At 42.3% G+C, this 22,677-nt stretch overlaps 2 protein-coding genes across 3 annotated transcripts in view; both read right to left on the reverse strand.

Annotated features, from left to right (window-relative positions):
• LOC308285872 (endophilin-A2-like) overlaps positions 1 to 21,601 on the reverse strand; it is a 36,843-nt gene extending 15,242 nt beyond the window's left edge. Inside the window, exons 1-2 of the mRNA XM_080726760.1 lie at positions 21,477 to 21,601; positions 3,820 to 3,888 (exon numbers count right to left, since the gene is read on the reverse strand). Coding sequence (XP_080582886.1) covers positions 3,820 to 3,888; positions 21,477 to 21,521 — 114 coding nt within the window. The 5' untranslated portion in view covers positions 21,522 to 21,601. The remainder of the gene's footprint in view (positions 1 to 3,819; positions 3,889 to 21,476) is intronic.
• LOC308285878 (histone H1-like) overlaps positions 1 to 22,677 on the reverse strand; it is a gene marked incomplete at both ends in the record, with an annotated part of 500,380 nt that overhangs the window by 221,156 nt on the left and 256,547 nt on the right. The gene's annotated exons all lie outside the window — the stretch shown is intronic.

Raw genomic sequence — 22,677 nt, forward strand, 5'->3', positions numbered from 1 at the left:
GGAAGTGATGCCCACCTTTCACACAAAGGCTTATGAAACTATTTACAAAGTATTAGACTACAACCATTTAGCACATTAGAATTATGTTATCAATCGGTAGTAAAATGCTTAACTGTGTTTACTAATGTTTAGTAATGCACAAGTAATGCTTTTATAAATGATGATTTCATGATGATTTAAGTATCTTCTAATGCAAGTTTATAGATGAAATGTTTATAACTGTATTTACTAATGCTTATTATAAAACAGGTAGTCAGGCTCTCAATGGAAAACAGGCTCTCAGGTTCAGTGACTGCCCTGCCTACGGAACTCGCCTTTGGCTCGTTACTGCAGCAATGCTGTCGGGCCAAATAACTGTGATAATGCACACCCTCTCGTGTAATATTGCTTAAGTAATGTATTATTAATTAATGACATACAATTCAACCATACAAATGTGGTGTGTGGTTACAGGTCATACTTGCAAATGAATTCCGTCTTAACATTTGAATTTAGCCATATATATATATATATATATATATATATATATATATATATATATATATATATATATATTTTTTTTTTTTTTAGCTTACCACCGCATCATGAACGACACAGTGCTTGTACGCCATCCTTCACTGTGGCTATTCATCCGGCATTTAAAAGATCGCCAGACACTGACAGAAGAAAGGATGATGATGGCAGAGAGAGGTGAGGCAGCTCCACCAAGGCGAAGGAAGTGGAGGCGGCTAGAGAGTCGCCTTCTGAGACTGAAGGATCAATATAATAATGGAGACAGAGACATTGATTCCTTCTGGAGAGCAGTATCTAACTGCATTCGTGAATTCCGTTAGAGCAGTGTTCAGTGTCCATGCCAGAGACTTGGCCTTGTCCGTGGCACATTTTTGTTTTACACACCATTATTTTGATAATATTCAATAATTGTAATCAGTAATAGCCAATTACTGAACTTCCAGTCTCCAGGTTTCAGAATAAGTATGACACTGATACAACAACACTATGGCTCATTATGAGTCCACTCTCAAATGTTTTATTTGCAATTTGGTTCTATGTTATTGTCATTTAGGGCTATCTCTTTATTTTTTTCCGGTATTGTTCCACAAAAAAAATCCACCATGAACCAACAGGGCGATGACCCCTGTGGTGAAGACTTGGCCTTGTCTGTGGCATTTATTTCATAATCTTTTTTTATATACCATTACTGAATGCCAAGTCTCCGGGTTTTCTTCTTTCTTCTTCAGAATATGTAAGTCACTTATTTACACTATGGTTCTCATTTTTTATTTTATTTGCAAGAACCGCCTAACAATGAGAGGTAAGGATTTACAGACCTGTTTGGGTCATTCAGGGATATTTCTTTCTTCTTTTTTTCTGGTTAAAAGATTGTCCACTTATTTTGTATATCCCTGGCAAAAATATAGGCCTGTATAATTTTGACAAAACTATCCACCACTAGCCAACATGGTGAAGACGCCTGTGGCAAAGACACGTCCTTGTCTGTGGCATTTTTATTTTATTTAAAAAAAGACCATTTAAATGTTCTAAGGTTCTAAAGTCTACAGGTTTTCTTTAGAATAAGTATGACACTGATTTACAACACTATGGCTCATTATGAGTCCACTCTCAAATGTTTTATTTGCAATTTGGTTCTATTTGTACTCTTTCAGAGTTACATACATGTTATTGTCATTCAGGGCTATCTCTTTATTTTTATTTTCCGGTATTATTAATGTCCACTCATTTTGCCCAAAAATATAATTTAGAAAAAAAGTCCACGATGAGCCAACAGGGCGATGACCCCTGTGGCGAAGACTTGTCCTTGTCCATGGCATTATTATTATATATTTTTTAATACTCTTTTTTTACATACCATTACTGGATGCCAAGTCTCTGGGTTTTCTTCAGAATATGTAAGTCACTTATTTACTACAACACTATGGTTCTCATTTTTTATTTTATTTTATTGCAAGGACAATGAGAGCCGATTTACAGACTTGTTGGGTCATTTCTTTCTTCTTTTTTTCTAATAAAAATATTGTCCACTTATATTGTATATCCCTGGTAAAAAATACATTTCATTTTGAAAATAAATATTCAACATGTCCGTGGCATTTTTCTTTCTTTTTTTTTACATTAAAATGTTCTTATTTTGATCATAAGACACAATTACTAAATACCCAAGTCTCTCGGTTTTCTTCAGAATATGTATGTCACTTCACTTATTTTCTACAACACTATGGCATTTGGAGTCCAACTAGTACCAGAGCTTCTCAATTTTATTTATATTTGCAAGGACTGCATGTTCAGGGCTATTTCTTTATGTTTTTCTGGTAATAATATTAAAGACCTGCTCCAGTCAAATCATGTTTTTTTTTTTTTTTATCTTATACCAGTAAGACTCCCTAGTCGGGAGATAAGAGACAGTCAGGAGCAGTGTCCAAAAATGTATTTAAAAAAATTGGCCTGATGGAGGCGCTATATGGGACAGATCCATGTTGATGACATGAGTGTAGACATACTGTGTACCGATTTGCGTGATTTTAGGGCAAGAATTGTAGAAGCTGTCGAAAAATGTGTATTGCAAGAATCGGCCTCATGGTGGCGCTAGAAGAGGGTCATGTGAGAAATGAGGGGTGGGGTCTCTGCGCTGCCGAGGCAGACGAATAGGTACCGGCCCCGGCTCTCTCGGTCGCTCCTAGCCCGAGTTACGGCATTTCATGTGCGCTGCAGTGGCGGGGGTCCTCCACTGGGGGGGCCACCACTTTTGCATCCGTTCTGGAGCACCAGGAGTCGGTGGTCCCCGGGAATTCCCCTTGAGCAGCCCTGTTGGGGTGGTCATTTGGTCATTTTTGCACATTTGGTCATTTTTTACACCTGGGGGTCCCCCAGGAACCTGGGGGTCCCTGGAGCTCCGGGGGTCCTTGGAGGTTGTAGTTTGGCAGGCAAGGAGTTTGTGTGGAAATTTTGGCATGGTTCAGGGCAACGGTGGCGGAGATATGAGTAGGGGGAAAGTGTGACGTGTGACAAGTGACGTGACGGAGGGACAGACAGACGGATGGAGGGAGGCCGGGGAGTGTAAGTAAATGCGACCTACGGTCGCAATTAACCAGGTTAGCATTCACCAGTGTCAGCAGGTCAGCATTCACAAGGTTAGCATTCGCCAGCATTCAAAAGGTTAGCATTCACCAGTGTCAGCAGGTCAGCATTCACAAGGTTAGCATTTGCCAGCATTCAAAAGGTTAGCATTCACCAGTGTCAGCAGGTCAGCATTCACGGGTTAGCATTCACCAGCGTTGGCAGGTCAGCATTCACCAGGTTAGTATTCACCAAGTTAGCATTCAACAGCGTCGGCAGGTTAGCATTCACCAGCATCGGACGAATGGGGCGTCAGAACAATGAGACGTCGGAAACAATGCCATGGGCGACTGAGATTTTTGGGATGAGGGAACATAGGGCTGAGGGAACATAGGGTCCTATTTTGGGATGAGGGAACATAGGGCTGAGGGAACATAGGGTCCTATTTTGGGAAGAGGTGAGGGAACATAGGGCTGAGGGAACATAGGGCTGAGGGAACATAAGGCTGAGGGAACATAGGGCTGAGGGAACATAAGGCTGAGGGAACATAAGGCTGAGGGAGCTTGAGCATGGACCCATCTAAAATATCAGCAGATATCAGAATTCAAAATACTGGTGTGAGATCGGTGCCAAAAATCCCATCTCAGTCAGGCACTAGTGTTTTATGTGTGCATTCAACACAGATACATTGTGGATCTATCACTATCACCCAACACGTAAACATACATCAAGATGTGAACATACCTTCTCCAACTCTTTAAAGTCCTCATCAAGCTTGGTTCCTTCAGCACCCCCGACCTTCTCGCTCACCATCTATGAATGAACACACACACACACACACACACACACACACACACACACACACACACACACACACACACACACACACACACACACACACACACAGTTATTACATTGTATAGTTAAGCAGTAAGCAGCTTGAGGGGCCCACTCTTTGATTGCGACCGTAGGTCGCACTTATAGTGCGGTATGCTATGTATTCCTGTAGGAATTTTTTGCCAAAATTGATTTTTTTGCTGTTTTGGCTTCTATAGGGACCAAACTATCAGAAAATGACGGGGGTCAAATTTTCAGACCCCTCCCTCATTTCCTGGGGGCGGGTCACTTCAGTTTTGGCCCTTTTCGGCCTTGTTTTCCCAATTTCCCATAGGATTTTTTTGCCCAAATGGCCTTTTTTGCTGTTTTGGCTTCTATAGGGACCAAACTATCAGAAAATGATGGGGTTAAATTTTCAGACCCCTCCCTCATTTCCTGGAGGAGGGTCACTTCAGTTTTGGCCCTATTCAGCTATGTTTTCCCAATTTCCCAGAGGAGTTTTCTGCAAAAAAATGATTTGTTTGCTGTTTTGGCTTCTATAGGGACCAAACTATCAGAAAATAATGGGGGTCAAATTTTCAGACCCCTCCCTCATTTCCTGGGGGCGGGTTACTTCAGTTTTGGCCCTATTCGGCTATGTTTTCCCAATCTCCCATAGGATTGTTTTGCTAAAATATATTTTATCTTTTGTTGTTTTGGCTTCTATAGGGACCAAACTATCAGAAAATGACGGGGTAGACATTTTCAGACCCCTCCCTCATTTCCAAGGGGGGGTCACTTCAGTTTTGGCCCTATTCACCTATGTATTCCCATAGGAGTATTTTGCTAAAATTGATTTCTTTGCCGTTTTGGCTTCTATAGGGACCAAACTATCACAAAATGACAGGGTTCCAATTTTCAGACCCCTCCCTCATATCCTGGGGGGAGTACTTTACAGTAGGGATGTCCCGATACCACTTTTTTGCTGACCGAGTACGAGTACAAGTACTTCATGTTGAGTACTCGCCGATACCGAGTACCGATACGAGTACAATTAATAATACAAAATGTATTTAAATTACGCTTTTTTTTTTCCCTCTAAAAAAATATATTATCCAATTTATATATCCGCATCCATCCTCATCCGCAACTATAACATAATGTCAAATTATTCTTTTTTTCTGGTATTCTCAGAAATGCATTCATTGATTTAGCCCACAGCAATCTGAGTTCCCAGAGGTCATTTCTTCCGCCACTAGGTGGCGAAGCCCACAGAATCTCTATTCTCTTCAATCAATCGTCTTTTTTCAGCTGTGCTACACTGGCAGGCAGGCACGTACACACATTGACAATTTGACATCAAAGGGGGCTTGAGCCCCTGCCAGATCAGTCTGTAAAAAGTGTCCATGAATGCATTTTTTTACTATGGTAAAAAATGCAAATGTCCCCGGGCCCTTTCCATACCATAACTGAAGGCTGCATTCAAGAGAATTGTCCACCAAAAGGCCTTCTAGAAATATCAGCCCTGCCTCTCTAAAATGACTCTGCACGTCCCTGCAGACAGACACACACAGACACACTTCACCGAGAGAGCGAGCTTTCAAGACAAGAGCGACAGTGACAAACAAACAAACACACACACAGCTTTCTAGTGGGAAGTTTAACTTACCTACAGTAGCCTATACTTTGCAATTTGCGTGAGGTGGTGAAGGATATATGAAAGAGATTCAACTTTAGAGGTAAGTTTAGCGCAACAAGGCATGCCGTGATGCTGATGCCTTTAAGTGGTCGCAGCTGTATCGTTGGAGCACTGGTGCCTCGTTCGCAGTGCGGCACTGTGAGCTTGCATATTTGCTATTTTTCAATAGCAAAAGTATAAAATAATTAAGGCCCTGGCTTTCACCTTGAGCCCTAGTAACTCAGTCCCACTTTTCTCCCCCTTGTGACGCCCCAGCAGAGTATCGGGCGCTGCCGTGAGAAGTATCTGGCGAGTACGAGTACAGCAAAATAGGGTTGTATCGGGTCGAGTACCGATACCACGAGTACCGATACCGCATCCCTACTTTACAGTACTTTATACACAACTTCACAGTATATTCTGAGGATATTCAATAGTTTAGGTAGGAACAGTTCAAGTGAGGAGGATGGGGTAGCATTTATACTTCTGACCTGTTATTATTCTAGTCAAATACAGGATCTATTCATGATCACTGTTATCTATGTCCTCCCTTAAGGCTCATTCCCACTGGGCCAGATAAACAGATACAAAAATATCTTTCTCCATTCAAGTGGATGGTAAGACACAGATACAAAAATATCTGTGACAGATATTTTCTTTTATCTGTATCTTACCATCCACTTGAATGGAGAAATATATTTTTGTCAGATACAAAAATATCTGTGACAGATATTTTCTTTTATCTGTATCTTACCATCCACTTGAATGGAGAAAGATATTTTTTATCTGTTAATCTGGCCCTGTGAGAATGGGCCTTTATACTGTTGGCAAAGTCTCCAGTCCAGTGCCATAGCACTTGCAGAGACTGACTGTCCCTTGCAACCTGCTTTGCACCCACATGTGATGAGCTCAAGTATTGCCTTTGGAGCAGGGAGGGCAAGACACCTGACTGGAACATACCCTCCACTCTCTGAATTCCACCAATTCTCTTCAATTGGTGGAAGCTCAAGGCTCAGGGCAATTGGAGATTGGTGTCAGCAGCCTCTTCAATGTGTGCACCTTCTCAAAATCATGTCCCTTGATGAAGGTATCATATATGACAACGAGCTTGAAAGAACTGTCCCTTGAGAAATACTCAAGCAGTCCCTGGCCTAACATATGTAAACTTCTCCTTGGTTGATCACACAGTCAGGAGTTCCTTGATGGACATAGTGAGCTTCATCTCTGGATGAAGACTTTGTGTTTTTCGACTGATCCATATACCTAATATTACCTATCAAAGACAACTTGACCCTCAACATAGCCAGCCATCATCGTTATGATGCGTTTGTTGAATGCATCCTGAAGATCTGACAGCTTTTTGTCTTTTTCATGTTCTGAAGCAAACCCATGGCATCAACAATAAGAACTTTGATAGAATAATCGTCCTCCGTCAGATCATGCTATGGGACACATGGAAGATCTTCCTACAGGGGCTCTGCCCTGGCATCTTCAATTGCATGCAAAAATGTGAACCCCCTCATTTTCTGACAGTTTGGTCCCTAAAGAAGCCAAAACAGAAAAGAAGAAAAAAAAATCGCACCCGTGCGAAGTGAGCGGTGCAAACTAATTCCTGTAAGGGCGCCTGCGCGAATCAGTGTTGATAGGCATGCATGGCAATATTCTTTGTGTTGTGTATGATGTCAGTCTAGAGGTCTGCTCAGACTATATAAGGTTTTCGTGTGTCCTGACCTTTACACCATACAGAGGACGGAACCATCTCTGGACAGAACCAGCTCTGCCACCAGAGCCTGATGACTCTGGTTGTCGTCAGTTAAACCAGGGACCTTATTTTCCTCTAGATTTTTGTTTATGACCCTGTCTATACTATAATTTTGCGAATGTCTGAGTGAGTGAGTGAGTGAGTGAGTGTCTGTCTGTCTGAAACAGCGTTTCTCCTCAGTGGCTGGAGCAATTGATCTGAAATCGCATCACCATTAGCATATGAACACACCTGACATAACTGTGAAGCCCGTTTGTCACTTTCACAAATCATATGCTGTATATTAGCATTTTTATGGTGTATCTACTATCTATTCTGCATCTAGCATGAGGCACATCTATTCTGCATCTAGCATGAGGTAACATGTTTAACCAGCTCTCTCTGTGTGTGTGTGTGTGTGTGTGTGTGTGTGTGTGTGTGTGTGTGTGCAGGCAGGCGGGTGTGTGTGCAGGCGGGTGGGCGGGCGGGCTGGGGGGGGTGGGGGGTGGGACAGTATCTCTGTAGCCATTAAACGAAACGGGTTTCTTACATTGATGCTCCTACATCATGCAAGCACCAGTTAAAGTTACTTTCCATCCCTCATACTGTGTGCACAGTGCACATCCCATAACCCACACACTGCACATCATTTTGGAGCTCATATCTTTGAACGGGTAAGGGCTATACTAATTATTTCGGCAAAGCCGAAGTATTTGAATTTCATACCACGATTATTTTGACCAAAGAATCATCCGTTATCCTGGGGCGGAACATTTGGTCTAGTTAACCCATGTTACCCTCATTAGTGACAGCATAATCTTTTTTTCCAAAAGCTGTTTATTTGTATTTTAATTTTTTTGGAACCACAGACCTTGCAGCAACAGCTGTACAACCAAGTACAACAGCTGTCAGCCAAGTACAACAACTGTCAGCTATGTTCAAGACCACTGACTTGACTGAATCTTTCAAGAAGAGCTGGGCCCGAAGAGCCCGAAGAACTGGGCAATCAGTGGATACCCAGTGGATATTGTGTTTATTTGTATTTTAAACTTGTATTAGTTGGCTATCATTTATAACCTGTAAGATCTTCCACAGTCTGTCTAAAAGTGTGGTTATTTTATCGCTTATAAGTGAATATTCATCTAATACAATTTTGAAATTCAAGGTTAGCACCGCTCAATAATTTTTTATGACGTATCTAGGCGGCCTAAACGCGTTATGACGTATTTTACGCGGCCTAAACGCGTTCTAAATCAGAGTTAACCAATCGGGTGCCTATGTGACTATGACATCATGGACAGATCAACAGAATCGAAGTGTTTCATTGGTCTAGCGGACTCATGTCATCATCATTTGTGACATCATGGTTTTGGTAAAAAAGCGGTCTATAGGAGCGGTTAGCACCGCTCAAAAATCTATGGGAATATAGAGCCGAATAGGGCCAAAACTGAAACCCCCCCTCCCCGCCTCAGGAAATGGGGGAGGGGTATGAAAATTTGAACCCTGTCATTTTCTGATAGTTTGGTCCCCATAGAAGCCTAAACAGCAAACAAAACAATTTTAGCAAAAAAAAATCCTATGGGAAATTGGAATGCATAGCTGAATAGGGCCAAAACTGTGACCCGCCCCCAGGAAATGAGGGCAGGGTCTGAAAATTTCAACCCCGTTATTTTCTGATAGTTTGTTCCCTATGGAAGCCAAAACAGCAAACGAAACAATTTTTGCAAAAAATTCCTATGGGAAATTGGGAATGCATAGCTGAATAGGGCCAACACTGAAGTGACCCGGCCCCAGGAAATGAGGGAGGGGTCTGAAAATGTGACCCCCGTAATTTTCTGATAGTTTGGTCCCTATAGAAGCCAAAACAGCAAACAAATCAATTTTAGCAAAAAATACTATGGGAAATTGGGAATACATAGCCGAATAGGGCCAAAACTGAAGTGACCCGCCCCCAGGAAATGAGGGAGGGGTCTGAAAATGTGACCCCCGTCATTTTCTGATAGTTTGGACCCTATAGAACCAAAATCTGCAGAAAAATCAATTTTGGCACAAAAATCCTACAGGAGCTGTATTTTGGACATAGCATACCACACTATTACTACAGAAAGCTGCTCGAGGTGTCCGTGCGTCCGTCAGTCAGTCCGTCACACCTCACACGTCACACTTTTGCCCTGCTCATATCTCGGCCACCGTTGGCCCGATCCATGCCAAAATTTCCACACAAACTCCTTGCCTGCCAAACTACAACCTCCAAGGACCCCCAGAGTTCCAGGGACCCCCAGGTCCCTGGGGGACCCCCAGGTGTAAAAAAAATACCAAATGTGCAAAAATTACCAAATGACCACCCCAACGGGGCTGCTCACGGGGAATTCCCGGGGACCACCCACTCCTGGTGCTCCAGAACGGATGCAAAAGTGGTGGCGCCCCCAGTGGAGGACCCCCTGCCACTGCAGCTCACATAAAATGCCGTAACTCGGGCTAGGAGCGTCCGGGAGAGCCGGGGCCGGTACCTAATCGTCCGCCAAGGCAACGCGGACACCCCACCCCTCATTTCTCACATGTCCCTCTTCTAGCGCCACCTACAGGCCGATTTTTAAAACACATTTTTGGCCACTGCTCCTACAGTTTTGGCCCTCAAATCACGGAAATCACTACACAGTATATCTACACTCATGTCATCAACATGGATCCGGAAGTTTTTGGAAAAACAAATTTTTGCCCTATTTGTGGAGATAAGTGACCTACGGTCGCTTATCTCCCGATTAGGGAGTCTTACTGGTGCATATTGCTATGGATACTATTCAATCCATGGTGTGCAGAACACTTGAACATCCAATGATGCATAAAAAGGGAAGACCAAGGCACTCGTGGGAAAATTAAATAGCCTTCAATAGTCTGACTAATGCATGGCAAGAATACCAGTAAGACTCCCTAATCGGGAGATAAGCGACCGTAGGTCACATGTATACACAAAGAGTAGGGAGCAGTGTCCCCAAAAAATGTGGACGGATCCATGTTGATGACATGAGTGTAGACATACTGTGTAGCGATTTGCGTGATTTTAGGGCAAAAATTGGAGGAGCAGTGTCCAAAAATGTGCTTTCAAAAATCAGCCTGAAGGTGGCGCTAGAAGAGGGCCATGTGAGAAATGAGGGGTGGGGTCTCCGCGCCGTCGAGGCGGACGAATAGGTACCGGCCCCGGCTCTCCCGGTCGCTCCTTGCCCAAGTTACGGCATTTTGTGTGCGCTGCAGTGGCAGGGGGTCCTCCACTGGGGGCGCCACCACTTTTGCATCCGTTCTGGAGCACAAGGAGTCGGTGGTCCCCGGGAATTCCCCGTGAGCAGCCCCGTTGGGGTGGTCATTTGGTCATTTTTGCACATTTGGAAATTTTTTACATCTGGGGGTCCCCCAGGGACCTGGGGGTCCCTGGAGCTCCGGGGGTCCTTGGAGGTTGTAGTTTGGCAGGGAAGGAGTGTGTGTGCAAAATGTGGCATGGATGGGGGCCAGGGTTGTGGAGATATGAGCAGGGCAAAAGTGTGACGTGTGACGTGTGACGGACTGACGCACGGACACCTGGTGGAGGAGTGGGGGTCCCCCAGGGACCTGGGGGTCCCTGAAGCTCCGGGGGTCCTTGGAGGTTGTAGTTTGGCAGGGAAGGAGTGTGTGTGCAAAATGTGGCATGGGTGGGGGCCACGGTTGTGGAGATATGAGCAGGGCAAAAGTGTGACGTGTGAGGTGTGACGGACTGACGCACGGACACCTGGTGGAGGTTTTGGTAGTAAATGCGACCTGACGGTCGCAAAAAACATTGAGTAAGAGGAATCGGACGGTTCCATTACTAGATGTCTGCTATACAATTACAATACCAGTGGTTCTCAAACCTTTTCATTTCAGGACCCACCATAACTCTGATCAGAGTTACAGACCTGGCTGTAACCCAGAGGATCCCTGGACCTCAAAAATGATTTTCTTTTAACACTTATGTTGCAATGATTTTTTCCGGCCAATGTCCCGCGTTGCCATGGTTACCATAGACTTCCATGTAATTGTGCAAGTGTGTAAAAAGTGCACGCCCATGCCTAGATGATGCACCACGTGTGTAGATGCTGTTCACAGCTTTCAAACAAAAAAATCCGCTTGGAAATCCGTGCAGGCATTCATGATTTATCAGCCATTATGTTTTCTTCAGATGTAAACAAACATGGCTGCCATGTTTGAAAGAATGGGTTGGTATGGGGGTTAAACATGCAATTTCGCGATCGCGATCATGCCTAATACATTTCTGGAGGTCCAAATTTTTTTTTTTTTTTAAACGGCCCAAACTCGGGAAACTCGGGGTTGGCACAGCACTAGTACCAATACAAACTTGGGAAACTCTGGGTTGGCACCATATGTGTTAATACACATAGGAATAGTTAACGGGAACCAAGTGTGGGTCATGACCGAAAGTATAAGGTCTCGGGTACAAGCGGCCGAAATGAGTTTTCTCAGAAGGGTGGCTGGTATCTCCCTTAGAGATAATAATAATAATAATAATGAATTGCATTTTTATAGCGCTTTTCTAAGCAAGTTGCGAACTCAAAGCGCTTACAATGGTTCATTCGTTCATACATAGGGTGAGAAGTTCAATCATCCGAGAGAGACTTGGAGTAGAACCGCTGCTCCTTCACTTGGAAAGGAGTCAGCTTAGGTGGTTCGGGCATCTAGTACGGATGCCCCCCGAGCGCCTTCCTAGGAAGGTCCTCGATGCACGTCCCAGTGGGAGGAGACCCCGTGGCAGACCTAAGACCAGATGGAAGGATTATATCTCCAGACTGGCCTGGGAACGCCTCGGTATCCTCCCAGAGGGAGTGGAGGAAGTTGCGTAGGATAAGGAAATCTGGAAGTCTCAGTTGGAACTGTTACCCCCGCGACCCGATTCCGGATAAGCGGTTGAAGATGGATGGATGGATGGAACCATTTATGAATCAAACCGCTCAGGGAACCATTCAGGAATCGGACCATTAAGAGGGAATCGCTAAGGAACCGGAATAGTTAAAATCCTAAAGGATCCCAACCTTATACACCACCTGTATTTAATACCTTGATTTGACTTCCTTAAGAATATACAATGGCATTTTCATTCTGGCTGATATCCTCTCTTTCAAAAACATAAATACTTCCAACAGCCAAGCTTGATCAACATCTCTATACTTCCCAAGCCTAGTAAACACCACAATCAATGCTGCAATGCAAGGTTTTCTGAGACTATACAGTCGTGGTTGAAAAATGATGAATTACAAGCTCACAAGGCAACAACAATGTGACACGTCTTGATATGGTAGATCAGTCATTTTCAAATAATCTTGAAAACGGAATTAAGAAATTTGGGATATTTATTAAACCTTTTATTAACAAAATGGTCCCCGCTATAAACTCTTTTCAGAAGCTGCAGTAAAATACAAATTAATTTGGGGGTCCTTGACATGAAAAGGATTTGAGAACAGTGTTTAAAAGTGCTTAAAGCTATACTGTGTAAGATGCTCAACTAGTGGTCAGTAGCCCTATAGCAAACCGCGGTCGCGTCCGCGTCTTTCGGCCGTTCTTCGTACCTTCACACCCCCGCGTCTGCCTCCACCTCGCCGAGAGCTATCTTTAGAGGGGTCCCTGGTTCCTGTGCGTTCAGGCATTCCGGAGAAACGGACTACTTCACCCTGCCTGGTAGGCGAGATTACCTTTTGAGTATAGAGACACACGGGCGACTACAAATATGGCCGCCATAGCGACTCCATTTCAAGATGCGCTGTGATTGGCCGGCAGTGTATAACCCTCGCTGTGATTGGCCGGTAGTGTGATGACGTAATTTTGCCGGGAAATCCCGCCCCTGTCACGGCTAAGTAGAAAACATATAAAGAGAAGGCTTCAGAAGCTGAAAATAACAGAGTGGGGGTTCTAAAACTTTAGCGATTTAACAGTTAGGACAATTTTAAGATTTCTTTTATAAAAAAAGTTACATGGTATAACTTTAAAGGACAACTCCGCCCTAAAACACTTCTAGGCTAATTGTCCAACCTATATTGATCCAAAAAAGACTGTCCATGGGGTCTATAAGGCAGAAATGCCCCTGTTGTCCAGTTTCCCCAGCAGCCCTCATGGCTTATCGCTTTTACACTATTTGTTGTGGTCAAAAGTGTTTTTATGTTTAATGAATGTGGTACTAGTTGTCATTTCAAACACATCCATGTCATCGTTGTCACACACAAGCCATCACACTCTGCTAAACAGATGTTATGCTTTTATGTGTTTTGCCAAGTCCCAGAAAAGATGCCCTGTGATTGGCCAGTACAGTCACTTTGATTGACACTTGCCGAATGCTTACCCCAAAACATTATTTATGAGATTGTGAAGGCATGGATGTGTTTGTAATGACAACTAGTAAAACATTCATGAAAAAGAAAATCACTTTTCAACACAACAAATAATGTAAAAGCGATAGGCTTATGGGCTCCACTCTATGCTATGACAGCTGCTGCATTCTGCTGGGGAAACTGGACAACAGGGGCATTTCTGCCTAATAAACCCCATGGACAGTCGTTTTGGATCAATATAAGTAGGAAAATGAGACTAGAAGTGATTTAGGGAGGAGTTGTCCTTTAAAGCCCTGAAATGACCCTGTCTGCAATCACAGCAGACTTTGTTCAGTGAATATTTGGACCATAAGGAACTCTACTCAGGGGTTCCCTGCTTCCCTCCAGCTTTCCTTTGGCGGTGGATATTCCGTCAGTTCAGCACAGTTTTTTTCACCCCTAGAAGCTGCACACTGCAGTTTCCTATACCACAATATCACATTCACTAATTCCACTCTCCTCTCTCTTCCTCACATACGGCCAACACCACACTACACAGTGTATTGGTAGGAAGCACTTGGTTCTATCGCCGTTTCCATTTTGATCACCATTCTAGGGACATGATTTGATTTGATCGTGATTCTTCGATGTGTTGTGATTCATTGCAATATTTTCACTTTGAAAGACTAGTCTGGTACTGACAAAAAATTGCATTATTATTATAATTAATTGATTATTGGCGTTAAAGACTCAATAAGAGATCACAACAAAAAGAAACACAATCGCATGCTGAGACTACCAGGCATCGTTCGAGCTTTAACAGAAACCAACTAACCGATTGGTGTTGTGTCGGCTGGCCAGTCACACCAAACAACGCATGTGGTGCGCGCGTGTGTGTGTTCATTGTTCTGCCGTCATGCCCACAGCGACGGTACAGAACCACCTGTGACCAGATGGACCCATCAATCCCTCTATTAAACAACCAGGCAGGCACACACACTGCCCATTCTGTTTTTAAACACAAACGCATAGCTCTGGCAATGTGTCGGCATCTCGGCACCCCACATGCCAATGCAATGTAGGCCAACTGGCGACACACGTGGTACACATGTGTGTGAGTCAGTCTGGCAGCCACACACACACACACACACACAGTTGTAAATGATGTCTCACCTCCACTGTATTTATGTGCTGCAGACATAACCTAACCTTCACAACTCCTTCTAAAGCTTCCCATGTATATAATATAGCTCCATAATAACCTTACCTTTGCTCACAAAAACTTCCCATTTACAGTATATAACAGCTTCAAGTGTAATACCAGCGGTTCAGAATCGGTGGGCCGGGGGCCCACTGGTGGGCTGCGAGGGTCTTGCAAGTAGGCACCCCAAACGATTGGCAGAATATGCTAAGATGTTAACTTAAAAGTATACTACGATACTACTGACGGACAAGCTTGAATTTGCGATGAGTTTCGATCATGTAATGTAGTTCTGCCACTACTTGTGATGCATTTGTGTGATGCTATGGTATGATCAAGCAAGGCATTCATTTTTGTCTTTTGTCCTGATGGGATCAGGACAAACTTCAGGGTGGTTCTTCATGTAGGATGGTATCAGGACTGGTTTTCAAAAGCAGTGGGGGTGGATAATAGGTTGTTAGGATTGTATTCTCCGGCATCCAAGAAGCCCATTCATTGAATGTAGATTTCCAGACGTTATCAGAAGAAGGAGATTTCTGATCGACTGGCTACATATAGACTACAAGCTTATAGATCAGCTATTTTCGGCAAAGAGATTTGGTATAGTGGGGGGGAAAAGGAGGGGGCCCTACTATAGACCCTTTGGGGGACTCCGATCAACTTAAGTTTATATTAGGGTTTAATTGGTTAAAATCCATTTCTGAAAATGTGTTCTTCATTGAATTATTAATTTGTTCTACAGTACTTGCTGTTGAGTATTTTGTCTTCATGTTAATGCATTTGTTTATGATTAAGACATAGACCTACTTGCTTTCTCTTCATTCTGATGTGAATTCTGGTCATTAAACAGTGATGTGTGTGTAGTGCGCTAGTGCCTTAGCCTGCCCGGCCTGCACTGCATTAAATATTAAGTAATACCAACAACACTCTCGCTTTCACTTCCTCCGACCTCGTCTGACCTTTTGGCCAACATGTATTTGTCCTCCACTACAATTAAAATGGCCAGTCCCAGTTTAACCAATGAAGACCTGAGGCCAATTCTACAAATGTCGAATGCACAGTTTTCTGGGGGGGGAAAAGGTTCTATATCAAGTTCAAACTTTTTCATGTCAATGGCCCTCAAAATGATATGTATTTGGCACAAGAAGCCCATCTAATTTTTACTTATTCCAGGAACCCCCAGAATCAAAGATCTGAGTTAAAAATGTTCGCTAAATGTTTAAAAGATATATACCTGTATTCAAAGATTTGCACAACAAAGCTCGATAAGACAGTTCAGATCATCCTTATATGCAAAGACTTGCTTGCTTGAGGACAGGCCCTAGTTGTCACATTAGTTAACATGGCAACAGTAATGTGGCAAGGACAGCACTTACACAACTGGGTTATGTGACATGATGATGATATAAACTAATAGGCTTTAATGCACACACAGCGCGCTGCAGGCATAATGCTGATGCTTTGCAGCATGGGCTGTGATTAGACAACAACGTCTGCCTTATTCCTAAAGCCATCTGTGGATGGAGACATTATATAATCATTAGCTTTGGCTGAGCTCTGCAATAAGCATGTGTTTTGTTTTTGTTTTTAACAGCTAGAATGACAAGATGCCATAACACTGGTCCTTCACGCCAGCACAAATATTCATGGATATATTAAACAATAGTTAACCATTTATACAGTCTACTTCTCCTTGTATGTCCACCTGTTCTTTTCTCTCTTTCTGAAAATAACCACGCCTGTGGTGTGACAATAAACTGATTCTGATACTTCAGACATTGTGAGCTTTAATTCTATTATTTTCACTATATAAGAAAATGTTTAGCCTATAATAATGGCACGGCCAAAACATGGACGCCTGGTGTAAAGTGTTTAAATAAGAATCAAAGTCTCACAATTTGCATGAAAGCATTGCTTAGCATCTTGAAATAATTTAAGTTATCTTGTGTATTATTCTCATATTCATTCATGTGTTAATAATCATCATTTTGTTAAACTTCAGGAATGCATAATACTGTATGTTGCCCAGTTACAACAAAACATGAATAACATCTCAAAACAACTGCAGTTCATTACAATAAGATGTCAGGCCTGTTCCTACTCTCTCACTATTATATGGAATCCTGTTGGGCCTCACAGCAGTTAGCATGTCATGGATTCCTTTAGCCATGTTTAAAAGCACACACCCAATGATTTAGAAATCACACACCACAAATAGTGGTGCAGGCGTGTGTGACATTGACACAAGGCCCAATAGTAGGGCAGGTGAACCTGTTCTATAGTATATAGGCCTACTGTATGTATATATGACAGAGGCCATTATACTCCATATACAGGTTCCTTTTACAGTACTCATGTTGTCCTTTGCTGTTTTACTTGCATAGCTTGTTGAAATTGTATGAATTTAGCCTATGTATTATTGATTAATTATCTGTATGTCTCCGCTACCCCCCCCCCCCCCCCCCCCTTACTAACACACACCAGCACTCAAAAGGACCACAACTGAAAGCTCTCAACCTTTTTTGTTTTCCATCATCCATTTGATTTTTGTCATAAAACATAAATTACCGTAACCAATCAATTGTGAGTGATAATCCCTGCAGTGGTGGACACTATGGTCCCATCGGTTAAGTACAGGTTATGTTCTACTTGCCCAAAGGTCATGCCCACTTGCCCGAAAAGTAAACTTGGTAAATTAATTTTTTACACTTTCTGGGGCTTTGCGATAAAAAATAAAATGAAAATGGCATTTTATACCAAATACCTACAATACATACTGTAGCTATATGAATATGACTATGAGTTCACAATTGTTATTTTATATTTTTTAACAGTGAAAAAGGTGCTCTTCTTTTAAATCCCACAGACCAGAAGGCTTCTGGACAGAAGGCTTATGTCCACTAGGGCTGACCCAAAAAATTCGAATATTCGAAGCTTCGTTCGAAGGCACGGTATTCGAATTTGAAAAATAAATTCGAATAATCGGCCGCGGCCGTTTGTCCTTTGGGGGGGCCGCGTGCCTTAGCTTGCATGCGCCTCGCTCCACTCTAGCGTGATAGCGTCACCCCCTCCTCCTCTCGTTTGGCACCGAAATGTGTGAAACCAATGTCTGAGTAACATCACCCAATGCAACTATGCGATGCAGTCACACATTTCGTTATCAAACCATTGTCGGTGTAACATGATCAATGCATGCGTTTGCTGTCTTCCACTCGCTGACAGACACACAACTCAACGCAAGGAAACAAACAGCGAAAATTGGATTTTACAAAACGGACCCCGTCAGCGTCGATCCCGTTTTAAAGAGGAAAAAATAGCTTAAAACCCAACTTGCTAGGGTTACGTTGTCGTGGTGTTGATGAAGTTTATATCGGATCTGCTGCAAGCTCAATAGTCGTGCCCGCATAGAGTAGGCTACGTTGTCTGAGCCTGACCATCAGCTTTCGGTTGATGAGTGTGGAACTTTAATTCAGACACAGTGCAGTGCAATTATTTACTATAAAATCTACTATTACATTAGCGTGTACAACACCTTGGGACTTGGGAGTTAATCTGTTTGTTATATAGGGCTCGAGTCGCGCTGCAGTGTTTGCTGTTGCAGCCGCGCTTTGTTACATTACTGACGTGATGTGATTATGTCAATCCTACTTGTCCTGCAAAAACACCTTTCTTTAATGTAGAAAACATTCGTATCTTCTTCTTCCTCGTTGTATTGTTGTACTATTTAATGAAAATAAGGAGCATTATTATGAGGAAAAAACTGGTGTGTTTTCCCTTTTAAAATTGTGTAAATCGCGCATTTTTAAACACATTTCCTTAACGGTTATCACTTATGTAACCGATAAACTTTTGCTCCCCCCCCCCGGTCGCCGTCATCGAAGCTTCGAAGTTCGAAAGAAAGCTTCGATTAAGCTTCGATTATGAAAAAAGTAATCGAAGGTCAGCCCTAATGTCCACGTTCAGGTGTTGTTTAGACATATATCTCCTGTTGTGTTTATAGACGGTTGCGTCCCCTCTCAAACGAGCACTTGCCCGGTCGGTCGGGCAACCTGAAAGCAAACTCCACCTGCCCCAAAGTTTTATTTACCAGTGCCAGGGGCAGGCGGGCAACCCTTAGTGTCAACACCGACCCTGGCAATGTCTTTACACATGTACAGGGATGATTTTGCCAAGAGACAACTCCAGTAGGCCTACACGAAAGACATTGATTTGTGTCAGTCAAAAATTAAGCAACCGCCAAAATGGTGATTCTCAAAGTGGAGTCCAGGGAGCCTCGGTGTTCCTTGAGTGGGTTCTAAAATGTACCTTTACAGGTCTGTAACTACAGTATGAGAGTGTACAAATGGAACCAAATGGGCTCTTATGGGTCCATTTGTATACTCTCAAGAGTTACGGTGGTCCTTTGAAATGAAAAAGAACCAACCACTGGCCCAAAACACCAACCAACTGAATTTTCTATAAGTCTCCATGTGGACACAGAATCCATAAACAGCCATTTACCAATATCTATGAGTGCAATGAACAAGTCTTTGTTCGACAACAAAGGACGGGCTTTGATGCAAATGCTAATGAGCTGGAGCCCAGTTTGTCAACAGCACCCTGTCAGACTAAACATTCCACATGTCCAGTAGCTCCATGAAGACACTTAAAAATTCACCTGATAACATGGTTCACTTGTACTAGTGAATGAACCCGTTAAGTAAGTTATCACAGTTATCACAGGTGTCCCTATGTGAAACTAGAGATGGGATTTATGGCTCTTTGAAGTGAGCCGGATCTCTGGGATCCGTTCCTTTCAAAGAGCCGTTCAAAAGCCTGGCTCATTCTACTAGTTACTTTGTAGATTTGATTATAATTACAAATAACTTCAACCCTATACATTTATTTCTGACATACATAGGTAGTACGTACATACCTGCCGAACGACAAGCTCACAATGCGTCGCAACTGAGCTTGTAGATCTGCTATTTTCAAAAGATCTTTCTACATTTTATTCTTTGGAAAACCTGTGAAACAGGATGTTCTGCATAATGAATGAATACTTTCTACTATTGGTAGGCTACTTTGTAGGCTACTTTAATTACATTTTGATACCAATACGTTTGTACTGTCTTTTACTCAAGTATGTTAACATTCCAAACTTCTGCTACGTTCATTCAGAAAGGAACGGCTCGCTATACTGCGAACCGAATCATATCGTTCATTTCAAAGAGCCGTTCAAAAGACTCGAGTCGTTCGCGAACGTCCCACCTCTATGTGAAACCTTTTAAAATATTATAACTGCCCTCAACAACTAAGATTAAAAACACCTTAATACTTCATATTTTACTCAAGGTGGGACAACGCCCGTTGCAAGTTGATCTGTCATGTGCGATCCAGCCCTATGGAATGTATGGATTGCATGTGCTAATAAACAAACTTAATTCTTCCTAAGGTTACTAATGTGAGCTTCAAAACATTTGTTTTAATAGCACATGTATGTGCACAATAAAAATGGATATTATAGCCTAATTATTTTCTTAAATAGCAGATCTACAAGCTCACAGCATGCCACATGCAACACATTGTGAGCTTATCTGCTATTGCTAATATTTGTATTTATTTTGGGGGGGGGGGGGCATTTTAATAGGGCATAGGTGATTAAATGAAGAGGACAACAAATGGGTGGCTCAATTGCTGCATATGTGTGTTTATTTATTACCAAAATGGTTGTTTTAAGCAGTTTTTAACCATGCAATTTGTGAATTATTAGTTGATATTGCTCATATTATAGGCTGCTAAAATATTTTACATTGACCTATCTGACCTGTTTTGCTTGTTTCTTACTTGCTCCATTGTTCAGCCCCGTCTTGAAACTTAAAACAAAAAAAATTGAGCTTGTATGACATCACCTTTAGTTTTGTTTTACACCTGAATACCTGTGAGAATTAATAAAGCTCAATCTGAAATGCATTATTTATTAGACCAACGTCAACAGACAGAGTAGGGTTAATTGAAATCTTAAATCAATCCAAAAACAACTTTATAGCACTAAACCAACATGGTCATACATACATCAATCATCAGATCATACACTGTGTTGCATGACAGCGACCAGCACGATTACCATCACGATATCGATATACACATCATTTCAACTTGCATGACTTCTCTCCAGTAGTTCAAGAAAGACGCAGCCAAACATGAACAAACCAACAATTAAAACTCCATTGTCCCCAGTTTAAGGTTAATGTTAATGGACAGATATGGCAAAGTATTCAACAGTGACCACAATCTGGAAAAAACTGTTAACTTTTAAGTTACAATGTATCCAAATTAACAACACGTCAGTTCAACACAATGTTACATTTACGGGTCGGTAACGTTTTTAAACATAACTCAAGCGGCAGAAAAAGCCTTAAAACACCCCATCTAAAAGTTGCCTACGTTGTTTGCTTGTTTTTTTGTTTGTTTCACTTTACAAGAAATATAATCCACAATAATGTATGCAGTTAGTCAGTTAGCAGCCACCGTGGCTAGCGCTAAAGCTAACAGCCTCGCATTGACAGCAACGTAAACGTTAGCACGGGAGCTAAAGGCTAAGCTAAATGTTGCTGCAATAAAACGTTTACCAAAAAAAAAAGTTCCAAACAAACTGACCTGGCTGGCTTTGTAGAACTGCTTCTTGAACCCGGCGACAGACATGATGACCACACCGATGAGGAGGATGGAGTTATGAATGTTAAGTGACTAAACGAACTGTTAAATCAGTGTTTACACTGAAGAATGTGACAGAATGTCTGTCTGTACGTCTCAACTAACTAACTCTGTGTCTGCAGTCAGTGCAGTCAGATGGAACTGTCTTCTACGGTCTGTCTGTCTGTCTGTCTGTCTGTCTGTCTGTCTGCTACTAGGCAACCAACCACTGAAGCTGTTGAAGTGACTGACTGACACACACACACACACACACACACACACACACACACACACACACACACACACACACACACACACACACACACACACACACACACACCAGTTGTGGAGAAAGTGCTCGAAAAAGTATCAAGAAGAAGTAAGTACTCTATTACAAGTAAAAGTCTGGATTTCAAAAAGTAGCCTACTTGAGTAAAAGTACAAAAGCAAACTACACACATTACATTGTTACATTTGTTTACTTAATGTACACACATTTTACCTCATTGCATTTGGTGTGGTTTACAGTATACATTTTACTCAACTTAAGGTACCTTGTGTTTTCCTTGTTCTCTTCTTGGTAGGCTATTTGGTTTTGTATTGTTTTCAACTAGTGCTTTGAGTGATAGATATAGCTTTATGATCCACGTTAAAGGCACCTGTTGATTCAACTTAATGCTTGATATTAATAGGTTGAATTCATATTTATTCCAAAGTATTGTATGTTCTTGAGGCTATAGTTATTACCTAGGGTAGTTTCCAGCACTGGTTCTCAACGTTGGCTCCGGGGACCCCCAGGGTTCCAAATGGACCCTTATACAGATCCATTTGGTCTCAGAGTTAAATAAACACTGAATATTTGACAGTGTAGGTAGGTAGGGATCACAGAGATTACAAAAAATAAAATAAAAAATCATATCAAATGGGGTCCTTGGTTTAATGCATGTCAAACTAGAGGTCCTTGAAATGATCATGTATTTTGTCCTGATGAAGATCTGATTTGATGGAAACGGTGACGCAATGAGATACGTACAGGGGAGATTTTTTTCTTCAGTGTGCAGACTGTACTTGTCTTGCACCTGCCTGGGCTACCGATGTGGTGCACTTACAGCCCTTTTACCTTCCTCATTCCTTGAAATGAAAACTGTGATTTATTTTGCATGCC

This window comes from Nannobrachium achirus, assembly GCF_963921795.1.
Source record: "Nannobrachium achirus genome assembly, chromosome: 5".
Taxonomy (NCBI): Eukaryota; Metazoa; Chordata; class Actinopteri; order Myctophiformes; family Myctophidae; genus Nannobrachium; species Nannobrachium achirus.